The sequence below is a fragment of the Rhipicephalus microplus genome, chromosome 5 (assembly GCF_043290135.1).
Source record: "Rhipicephalus microplus isolate Deutch F79 chromosome 5, USDA_Rmic, whole genome shotgun sequence".
In the NCBI taxonomy this organism is placed as follows: domain Eukaryota; kingdom Metazoa; phylum Arthropoda; class Arachnida; order Ixodida; family Ixodidae; genus Rhipicephalus; species Rhipicephalus microplus.
The window spans coordinates 81,940,549-81,952,320 of record NC_134704.1 but is presented as its reverse complement, the minus strand read 5'-3'; the positions used below and the strand labels follow the sequence as shown (position 1 = coordinate 81,952,320).

Sequence of the window (11,772 nt, the reverse complement as noted above, 5' to 3'; positions counted from 1 at the left end):
TGTTTCGCCCGAAAAATGACCCAGTCGCGTTTTGTGAAGTGACATGTTTATATACTTTCTTATATGTATGTATGGTTATCGTTTCAGCGACGTCAGCGAACGTGACTTGCAGTAAAGGTAAGTAAGACCGTGATTTATTCGTTGTTAGCGAGGTGACGGCACTGATGTTCTCCGAGAATATATGACTTGGTGTTTTCGTGCGATGCGACAGTGCGTTCACGCACGCGTGCGCGCAACACGAAGGAGATGAAAATGCTTTGCGCATCTCCCGACGACGCTGGCGGAAGTCTGCGCCTGCTGTTCCTATAAATGAAGTGCCTGATTCCTTATAATTTAAGAAAGTAAAAAAAAAGCTACAAACTCGAACGCACCGACGTAAAGCAATAAAGCAATGGGTGAGCCGAAACTTAAGAGAAATTTCGGAAAGTTTACAACGGAAACATGTTTACTTCGTTCGGTCAAGCGCAAACTGACGTCGATTAGTTTAAAAAAAGACGTACTCGTATAGATTTCGTTTCATGTTCTTTTACACTTTATTGTTTCTGTTACGGAGCTTGTCTTTTTGCACGTCGTAAACATGGATTAAAAAAACATAAAGAGCTCAGGCCACTGTTGATTCTGCCTCGTGAACCTGCGTGTGACGTCTTAGAATGGTTTCATGTAAGTTATGTCCGCAGGGCCGTTAACCGCATTTGCGACCTAAACGAAGAACGGTGTGATGGGGAAAATGTTCGTGTACGGGAGGTTTTTTGGCATTACACTGTCGTTCACCGACATATGTTCTTAAGAGCTGTTGCAACTGAAAGTTAAGAAAATGTGCCATAATTTACTCTAAAGGTTCGGTGACCAAATATTCATGAGTTAATATCTTATTAGAGATATTGCGTATTTTTCTCGCTCATATGTCGTCGGTAAATGGGAAACGCTGCATGAAGCTACCCCTTAGCAATTTTTCAGCGAAAATTGCGTTGTTTCGCTATATTTTTGCGCATTATTCTCCTCACAAACATTGCGCGTAAGACTGTAAAGGTCATGATTTCATATTAAAAAAACTAATTGCAGTATAGTTGCATCGTAGACATTGATAGTTACTATAATTTTCATTTTATGATACTTCTTTGTTGTCCCCTTTTTATGCATATAGCGGCTATTCGCGTGATGAGCTCATTCACTTTTGCTTTTACATACTGATCTACCACTTATCCCAGATAAGGTGCTTGTTTCATGCTATAATTTTGATCTCAGCTCCATACAAAGAGCATTGTCAGATTGGTTTACGCAAAAGATGAAAAGATAACTTGCCTTCGGCAGGCACTGAACGAACGTTCGAGTGCAGCCGCGGTGGTCACATTTCAATGGAGCCGAAATGGTAGAAGCCGGTTTGCTGTATGGTGTCATCTACGTTAAACAACACCACATGATCGCAACTTTTGGAGCCTTCCACTACGGCGTCTCTCACAATTATATCGTGGTTCTGGGATGTAAAACTCCAGATATCACAAGAGTATCATTATTAAAAGGCTTTTCATCAACCGAACGCCGACCTCGCTGAAACCGAATCGCAGACCCGTCCACGATGCCGTACCTGGCGCGAATCGTGACGGAGCCGTCGGTGCGCCTTCAGCCGGCTTTCAAGCCTCAGCGGACCGAGTACTTCGCCAACGTCTCGTACGACCTGGTCCTCGTAAAGGTCTGGGGCCTGGCTCAACACTGCGGCAGCCAAGTTCGTGTTGACGACAAGTACGGCCCGGCCAGGTAAGGAAGCGAAGGCGTCATCAGTTTCATTGGATAAGCGCTGTAACGTGTCTCGCTGACGTCACTTTCTAACGTGGCATTTGTTTAGTTTAGCGCCGTTGAACAGATGTAACCGAGAAGATATCCGCTGCGCCCCGCCACGGTGGTATAGTGGCTAAGGTACTCGGCTGCTGACCCCTAGGTCGCGGGCTCGAATCCCGGCTGCGGCGGCTGCATTTTCGATGGAGGCGGAAATGTTGTAGGCCCGTGTGCTCAGAATTGGGTGCACGTTAAAGAACCCCACGTGGTCGAAATTTCCGGAGCCTACCACTACAGCGTCTCTCGATCATATGGTGGTTTTGGGAAATTAAACCCCACATAGCAATCAAAATGTCCACCGCGCAGATCCAAAGCCACAGCTGGCACCGTGCCAGCGAGCGTTGACGGCCATGGCGACGGCGGGGCGCGAGCCAAAGCAGATTCGCTTTTAATCAAGAGGTCCCGTTGTGGTCACGATATCAACAGATCACTCGGGAGCATCCGGGAATCTTCGACTGCATTTATGTGTTACCTGCGTCTTGCTTGCCTGCATGTGACAGATGTGAGCATTTGAGCCAATGAATGCGTTCATATTGAAGAGAATAACAAAAACACAAGTCACAGTATGGCAACTTGCTTTTTTACGCACGTTAACCTTCGGTAATGTTAATAGGCCCTTTCTTTCGGAGATGTTTGCAGGGTCCTAGTCTTTTTAGTAAACAACGCTTTGGAATTGACTAAGTAACCTCACCTTAATTTCAGAATCTGTACAATTCAACTTACGCTTTTAAAGGTGCAGGTGCTACAAACACTAGATTTGGGTAATTTTTCTACGCAATCCTTCTGATCTGGTGAGACATTTTTTCTCTGGAAATCACTGTTTTCGGGTATACATAAAGTTGCACGTGCTTCTATGGCAGAGTCTACCGCAGTCTCCCGTTCAACAACGCAATTGACGAATGATTAAATGAAACACAAAACTCTCGGGATCGTCTTTTCTTTTTTTCATGACGGTGTCTTTAAAACGGAAGCTCTCCAGCTAAATGATGACGCAGGCTAGTAGATGCTTCTATGTGGACATATCGCTCATAGCATATGATGGGAATTCGAGAGCCTATATCCACATATGCAGGCTTCCTAATGGGAACGGTTTCACTTGTCTTTTGAATGACGAACATATCATTTTGACGCCTTCGCAAATTGTAATAAACAGCATGGCTTTGTGCCATGCAAATAGAAAGTTAGTGTTAACCTGAAGGTGTTATTTCTTGTTTCCATTAATATACTTAACCTAAGTGCTATTTAGGCTTGAATGTTTTATATGGGGTCCTTAAATGGCTCTGTCAACTGCATGATTAGCAGTCCGAGATAGTTCCGTTGAGAGAGTGCTCGTGAATCACCACTTATTAAACCTACGCTGCCTTGTAGCTGCTCGTTCTCATCTCATTCGTTTGTGGCTGCACGTGCTTCGCAGGCCGGCGAATTACACCCTCGGCGTAGGTGAGAACAAAGTCGTGTTGTACGTGATGGATGGCGGCCAGCCCGACCCGTGGGTGGTCAATGCCTACACACTGCTGATTCGGCGCATGCCGCTTGCAGACGACAGTGTGGTATTCAGCCCTGCCACTCAACACCAAGTATGCAGCCTTAAGCAGGTAGGTCAGGCCCCACATATAGGTCATGGGATCGAATCCCGGTTGGGTAGGCCGCATTTTCATGAAGGCGAAATATGCTTGAGGCTCATATATTTAAATGTACAACCACGCTAAACAGTCCCAGAGGGTCGAAATTACCGGAGCCCTACAGTGCGGCAACTCTCATATCACATGCTTGTATGCTTTTGAGACGTTAATCAAGACCATTTTATTCAGTAATTCATTTAAATTGCACTGTTAACACATTACAGCATGATGTACTAAAGTTTCAGAGGAACCATTGGTTTATATCATTATTATGAAGCAGGTGGGCAGATGTGCAAACTGCCATCGCTGCGAAATCCTTCTTCAAGCTATTTTACAAAACTATTGTAATAAGGCTGCATCAAAATAGTCGGATACAACTTCGACGAAGATTTTGAGCAGTGTACATGTGTAACGCCGTTATTATAAACTCGAGGACGCGGGTTTGATTCCCGGCTGCATCCACTGTGTACCCGAGGCGGCGTCTGTCGCCGATATTACTCAGAAACCATGGGCGCTGCAGGAACAGCTCGACTAACCTGAAACTTACGTGTGTGTGTGTGTGTGTGTGTGTGTGTGTGTGTGTGTGTGTATGTGTGTGTGTGTGTGTGTGTGTGTTGTGTGTGTGTGTGTGGTGTTTGGGGGGGGGGGGGGGGCGGCTGCGAATTATCGGTGTTTCTTCTAATATGGACACGGCAATGCCAAAGCGAAGACAGCGTCCTCTATACAGAGAGTGTCGCAGACATGTAGCGTACATCGCAGAAACAGAGCCTCTCATGTTATTCGCCACTCTGAGAGGAGAAGTTGAAGCAGGATTGTATGCAGAAATTTTTCTCGGGGAAGGAGGGCACCTACTTGATCTAAGTGGGGGTCCGGCAGGCAGATGGTCATTTTGCGATATGTGTGCATGGCGAAAATACTTTCTTTTTGGGGGGGGGGGGGTCACCGGCTTGGTGGGGCATTTACTGTACTCTTCTGTACTCTTCTCAACCTGGCTACGCCACTGGGTTGAGAAGAGTACAAGATGCAGAGCCACTCGGAGCTACACAGGTGGCGTTGTCTCTTTGCGGGTGAGCGCGCGTTCTCGCAAGTTTTTTCTTAGCTAAGGCACCGCCATATTAGACACTTGCTTTGCGGTGACGGCCGATGACAGGAAACACCGTGATGATCCACTACTACATGAGACGCCGACAGCCCGAGCGCGTCAAGCTGTATTCACACGACGGACTTCAGCAGACGGATCAGTCATGTAACATGTGGCGTGATTCGGATCCCCCCACAACTAGCATTCACACGACAGGTGCGAATTTATGCTACAAGCGAGGATTTCGGCATTGCTCCCTGAGGATCACAGCAACGATTCGCACTTCCGTCGTTTCACGAACTGGTCCGAAGCGGGAACGCTGGAACGGCTGACGTACGGTGACGTAGTACTCAATCCGAACGCTCGAATCGCGATTTCGTTCATCGTGTGAGTACAGCGTAACGTGCTTCGTACCTGAAAGTCTGTAGAGACCTCCAGCGTACGACCGAAGTGCTGCAGCAGATCGCCTCAGCGGCTAAATAAATAATCCCGCTCATGAACTCGGCAGTGTCCTTCCAAGGCGGGGTTGTACCAGCCGTCCGACTCAAGGCGTCACGCCAGAAAGCGCTACAATTCATGCAGGGCGTTGTGCATCTGGCAGAAAAATTGACGCGTACTCGCATAGTTCTTCAATTGTGGCTGTGAAGAAAGGTTTATTTTGCGACGTCAGCTGTGGGGACGTTTCGGGAGCTTTTCCAACATTCAAGGAGCGTCAACTGCGCTATGGCGTCGATGTTTACAAATCATTAAAAAGAATCCGCATGTACCTGTTAATTTTGAGTGTTTGTGTGTTTAGAAAAAGTGGTGAACAATATAAAGTACTTAGTACTCCACTGTATCAGAGCATAATGCCGCCCCGTTGGCACGATTCAATACAAAATGAACGTGTGTGTTTAGAAAAGGTGTTTAACGATATAGAGTACTTGGTACTCCCCTATGAGAGAGTCTGTTTAAAAAATGTGTTCAACGATATAAAGTACTTGTTACTCTACTATGGTGGAGCAGAAAGCCTATACAATTTCTTGGAGTGTTTTTACAACGCTAAAGACGACGCTATAATTTCAGAGGAGTAGCCATCACCACCAACGTTGGTGTCAACGTTGCATTCAATAAAGTTTGTGACGTATGAGACTTTATATCACTTCATTAAGATTATTTTTCTGCTGAAAAGCGCAATGTGCGATTTCCTTTAGTACATGCATAATAAAATGACATAAACTAAAAAATGAGAAAGTGCGGTTTTGAGCTGTTACATATTACTTTCCAACCATGGTGATGTTTGTTGGCTTTATAGCTTGTCTTTTCTGCTAACGTTTCTCCTAAAGTTTGTATTTTTTCTTCCTTATTGGCCTCAAGGACGTATTGCGGCGGCACCTAGGCGATGACGTCACTCATAGAATGCCGGGTTGACTTTGCTAGAACAACGCATTTCCTGCGCTTTTGCTGTGGACACCGTGCGTGCTTCCCTTTGTTTTCAAGCTCAGTGCTCGAAAAAGCGGTAAGACTTAATAATACAAGCAAGCAAACTACCAATAGGTTACCCCCGCGGCACTCTCGTGTCTAACTTTTATCGTGAAATGGCGACTAAAAGAACCGGTGCAGCCATGGGGGACGATGCAAATGGTGTCGCGTAAGCGAAGATGCCGTATTCCGCAACTAAACATCTTATCTGTGACGACATAACGATCGCAGCGCTTCCCTCTTTAGTGGTGGCCCTCGCGGCCAGTATTACCAGAGCTTAATTTATGAAATATTGCGTCTGCTGTCCTATAGCCTCTGGCCCTCGACGCATTGAGTCACCAAAGTTTACAATCGTTTCTTCTTTTCTGTTTCTTCTATATTTCACAAAAGTATTAGATAGGGTGATAAGGAAAAGTATGAGTAGACTGTTCGGAGTCGGGTGTCTAAGCTCGTGGCTGCATCTGCGCAGAGCCGATAGACGGAGCGGAGGAGGCAACAGTGACTTAAGGAAACATTTATGTATTGTATAAGCAGAGGCGTTACATACTTGGCACTGTGGCCGACAGCTTATTGGACTCGCACCAAGGTGCAACGATGACCCGGGATATTTTCGGTCACTCTGTCGTCTTCGCGCAGCTTCGTTCTTTTGTAGCCCTTAAGAATCCCATGCATCAGCCAGTAGTTCGAAGCCTCCAATCAGGAACCCCCACTGGGCGCTGTATGGAGTCGGACACGTGGGGGAGGGTGCATGCCATGCATTGCGTGAGAGTTTGCCGTCAGTGACGTAATAACACAGCAAGAGATGCCGGGGATTGCATCAGACTTCCGCCTTGGTTGACGCCTGTTGCATCAGACAATTTGCTGGTTGCATCAGTCAGACTATCGATGTTGACGCCACATGCATCAGACGACACCAATATGAATACTTTGCCGAAGCAATGTCGTTTGGGGTGGGCTCCCATGCAGGCATAATGCGACAGGACCAGAGCAAGTAAGCATTTAAATAGGATGTACAACAAGTGAGTTCTGCGGAAACCCGCAAGGTGGCGGAAAGGTCAAGAAATGGAAAGAAGGCAACGACTCGTTCGTAGCACGAAGTCACAGGAAATACATAGAGATTTTTCAGAAAGAAAAGCTTCTCAGTTGTCGAAAAAATCGTCCTGATCTGGGGTTAGAACCTGAGACCAATGCCCTTCCGGGGCGGTCGCTCTGCCAATTGAGCTAACCAGGAAGCTAGCAATTGACAGTGCGAGAGCGAATTCATTGACAACTCGAAGCGTCTGGACACTCATGTGCACACTACTCGAAGCACTTGGCCCATGTGTTGGCTTATGGGTGGCTGTATTCTTTCCCTTTCTTAGATAGAATATACCCTCAATATTGCCAGTAGTTGTTTGTTACTAGATACGGTACTGGGAATAATTACAAGTCAATTTTCGTATCCACACATTCTATCTTACACTTAGTTTCCTTGCACTGTGTGGCCCGTGTGTTGGCTTATGTGTACAAGCTCAGTGTTCGCTCACAGGGCAGTACACAGTATGCTATAAACAGCATACCATTAGCTTATTACAGATGGAACCATTTACTACCTGCGAACACATCTGGTGGCATAGTAACGTTCATCTCTAAAAGCACATTAGAGCATTTAAATAGGTTCCGGTTGTGGTATCTTACGTTAAGCTGCGTTTATTCCGTAAATATTTCGCTTTTAGATAGACTATTCTCGAAAGCTCATATGGGTGGACAACTTCCCTAGATGGCCATCCCGGGCTCAGTTCCCTGATTAGGACGAGTGGTTTTTCTACAAAACTTCCTTTCTCCGAATTTCATGTGATGTTCATCGTGGCTTCGCGTTATCGCAAGAGCAGCCAAGTGTGATTTCTGTGCCGACAACTTGCACCATACCTTGCACACTGTCTGCGAGGACCTGTACCTTTGATGGCCGAGCACTGTACACTTCGTCAGATCTAAAAAAAAAAGATCATTTGAACCTTGACGCGTCTTTTGGCACACTGCGAAGTGCTGTGTAACTGATTTACGAGTAGGAGGAGGAGTAGAAGTAAAAAACTGTAGTCAATTAACTTTCCCTAAAACGGGACGAACGCGTTCTCACTTATAATCTTGTTTTTCTGAACACCAGAAATTTTACGCCACTTCTGGTATCTTTAAAGGAATGCGAAATGCAAGTCGCACCAGGGGAACCTTGTGGCCTCTACAGCGAGACGTCAGTGGATTGGCCCAGCTACCTGGAAAAGACGGCCAGGCTGCCAGTCTGCAAGGATGGTAGCTCCCAAGGTATTGTAAATTATTCCTTCACTCTGAAAGCACTCTACTGTCAAAAAATGGCCAAGTTTTGTAAATCGACCTTTTAGTCTTTCCGCCCAATAATTGACAATAGCTTATAAAATACTTGAAAAAAGCCTAATTACCAACTACATGTAACTTTAGAGTTCACCAACGGGTATTTTTGTTCCCAACATTATTGCCAAATCGTAGTCGGTAATACTATGGTGGTACAATAGTAGAATACATCATAGGCTGACGCAACTTACTGTTGAATTTTGGCATTTCGTGATCGGTTTCATAAAATTATTTTCTCCGTACCACTTCATTACCAATCTGTTAGTATTCCTTCTTTCCGCGGAGATGTTTCTGCGTAAACACGTGAGAGGGTGGAAGCTTTCAATGAATAAGTAAAAAATCTCACGTACAGTAGGAATCGATGATATGCGAAGCACGAATGAGAAAAGTTTATATGTCACTTTAAAACCAGCACAACGTTACGAGATGGAGGTATATGGTGCCGTACATAACTTTTGTGCCATGATTATCAAGTTTGGATGTGTCGTTTAGCTTCGTCATTTATTCACGTCACCTGATACCTACTTTACTATATGTGGAGCTAGAGAAACGTCGCGAGCATGCCATGAGCGTGGTATGTTGTCATGTTCTTACATGACACGCCTGTAAGGATTTTCATGTTTGCACCAGTCATGTTATTCTTCATCGACTGACGCCACGCAACACTAAATTTGGTATATGTGGAGCTAGCAAAATGTCCGCGAGCACATCGTGAAAGGCTTAATATACTCCAATGTAGCGTTGACGCATGCGCGCTCTGGGCACAGCGACGCTACGTTAGCGAAGCGCGAGCGCTATATAGTCTGACGCTAGGCACTACCCTCACGACCAGCGTCAGTGGGCGCGGCTCGACGGCAACCGGCGCGAAATGCGAAATTCTGCTTGTCGCGCCAACGTGTTACCCCGACAACACTGCGTCTCTCTCTCTTCGTGACGAATGGACGCCGTATGCGCTGAAACGCGCATGCGTCAAAGCAACGCAGCGCGGTGCGCGCCTGCGAGTATATGGCGTCACCGGCGCCTAGCGTGGCAACGCCGGCGTGACGTGACGACAGAAACGCCAGCGAGTGCGCACACCACGTCACGTTGAAATGTATTGGCACCTTGACAGAATGTTTAGGTTCTGCGACATTATCCAATTCTACCAAAAGTCGAGGCGCAGATTTCCACCACCTAGCTCCACATTAGACAGGAGGTTGACTGGAGGTGACTTCAAACTAGAACATTTCCCAACCCGAAGCACCTAAATCGCATCTACCCCGAACTATACCCAGATGACTCGTGTAAACTATATAGCATGAGATGCGCCTCGCTAGAGCATATGTTATGGGAATGCACACAGATACAGGACGCCAATGTAGTCTCCCCAGAACAGCTTGGGGCGCGGTGGAGAGCCGCGCTGATCAGCTCAGATCGGACAGATCAAATATGGGCCATCCAGCGAGCACGGGAGGCGGCTGAGAGACATGGTCTCTCCACCGCCCCTGGTGCGGCTTGGGCCCACGCCTCAATCCGCTGGTTAAATAAAGTTTGCTCAATCACTTGACTGTGGAATCTAGTCATGTTCTCACATAACACGCATCTCATGATTATCATGTTTGCACCAGTCACATACCTTCGTCATTCATTGACAACACCTAATACCAAATTTGGCATATGTGAAGCTAGCAAAATGGCCGTGAGCGCATCATGAGTGTGGCATGTAGTCATTTTGTTACATTAACCGTATGTCCTTATTATCTTATTTGGATGTGCCATTTACCTATGTCGTCCATTCGCGTAGCGTACTACCGAGTTTGGTACATATGAAGCTAGTGACACGGCCGCGAGCGCATCATGAGCGTGGAATGTAGTCATGTTGTTACATGACACACATCTCATGATTATCATGTTTGCACCAGTCACATTCATTCGTCATTCATTCATGTCCCGTAATACCAAATTCGGTAAAAGTGAAGCTAGCGAAACAGCCGCCAGCGCACGATGAGCGTAGCATGTAGTCATGTTGTTACATGATACACATCTTATGATTTTCATGTTAGGGTCTGTCACTTGTTTTCGCCATAAAACCATGCCATACCATAGCAGCTTTCCAACGTGTCATGTGAACGGAGGCACTGCAAGAGCTGCAGGACCAAAAAATGTAAATCACGACATTTAGGATATACGTTGCATGATTTTCATTTTATGACTAGTCAAATATGTTCTTCATACAGTCACGTTATATCCTACCAAGTTTGCTATCGACATGATTAACGAAACGGCCAGGAGATCTAAAAGTCGTAGGTGGATAGATAGATAGATGAATAGATAGATAGATAGATAGATAGATAGATAGATGAATAGATAGATAGATAGATAGATAGATAGATAGATAGATAGATAGATAGATAGATAGATAGATAGATAGATAGATAGATAGATAGATAGATAGATAGATAGATAGATAGATAGATAGATAGATAGATAGATAGATAGATAGATAGATAGATAGATACGCTCAAAGTGGCTGAGGTTTCCTAAGAAATGCTTCGCATTTAATAGGTGCTGACTTGTGGAAGAACTTTTGTTTTAAGTGTGAATACTCTTTATAAGCGACCCCAAACCATCCACCGCCGGCGGCGGCGTCCGCAGTCTTCTCTCTATCTTAAAAAAAAAAAAGAGGACTTGGTGGGCCGCAGCGCGACGCTCTACCGAATAAGCCACGGACGCGACGCTGATATGGGTGTCAGTAACGCGCCTTATACCCCCTCCCTCTTCGCTCGCTCCTCCGCTCCCCTCGCTCGCTGCAGCTGCGTGCGCACCCCTCTCTCTCGCGCGCCCGCCTTCTCTCTCAGTCTCCCGTCGAGAGCGGGTCGTGAGGGGGAGTAAAGTTAAAATCCGTTGGCATTCGCCAATGAGTTAACGTAAACTTCCCCGTGTGATCAAATTGCGATTCCCAGGAACCATTACACCATAAAGGCACCATAGTGTGATTAATAAATATAATAGTGCGAATTAATAAATACCCTTCATAGCATCACCCCGTGTATTCGCACTTAACCATGTTCACCCTCCGGGAAAATGCTTGGGAGTTTTTTTGACAGGTTTTGTTACCTCGACTTGAACCTCGCGTCGACCAAATAAAATGAATGTGTTTTCTTTCCCATATGACTTTTTTAAAAGCCGCTGGATGGTCCCTTGCGAGAAGTGCGCCGCCAAGGAGTCCTGTTACTGGAAGGAAGCCCGCTGGCAGCCCTACCAGTGCCGCTACGTGAACTTACCGCAGAGGACGCTGGCGCGGTGCATGGCTGGCAAGAAGGTAGCGTACGCTCCAAGCGTCCCGAACACTTTACGTGTGCACCCAATGTGCATGTAAGTGGATTCACTGTGCGATTTTTACTGACAACTTAAGGCAGACATCCACTGATG

The 11,772-nt window shown here is 46.1% G+C and overlaps 1 protein-coding gene across 1 annotated transcript in view; it reads left to right on the top strand.

Moving 5' to 3' along the window:
- Nucleotides 1-11,772, top strand: part of LOC119173811 (cadherin-like and PC-esterase domain-containing protein 1) — a 139,657-nt gene that overhangs the window by 121,664 nt on the left and 6,221 nt on the right. The window contains exons 15-18 of the mRNA XM_075894525.1: nucleotides 1,566-1,755; nucleotides 3,248-3,428; nucleotides 8,172-8,295; nucleotides 11,526-11,662. Coding sequence (XP_075750640.1) covers nucleotides 1,566-1,755; nucleotides 3,248-3,428; nucleotides 8,172-8,295; nucleotides 11,526-11,662 — 632 coding nt within the window. The remainder of the gene's footprint in view (nucleotides 1-1,565; nucleotides 1,756-3,247; nucleotides 3,429-8,171; nucleotides 8,296-11,525; nucleotides 11,663-11,772) is intronic.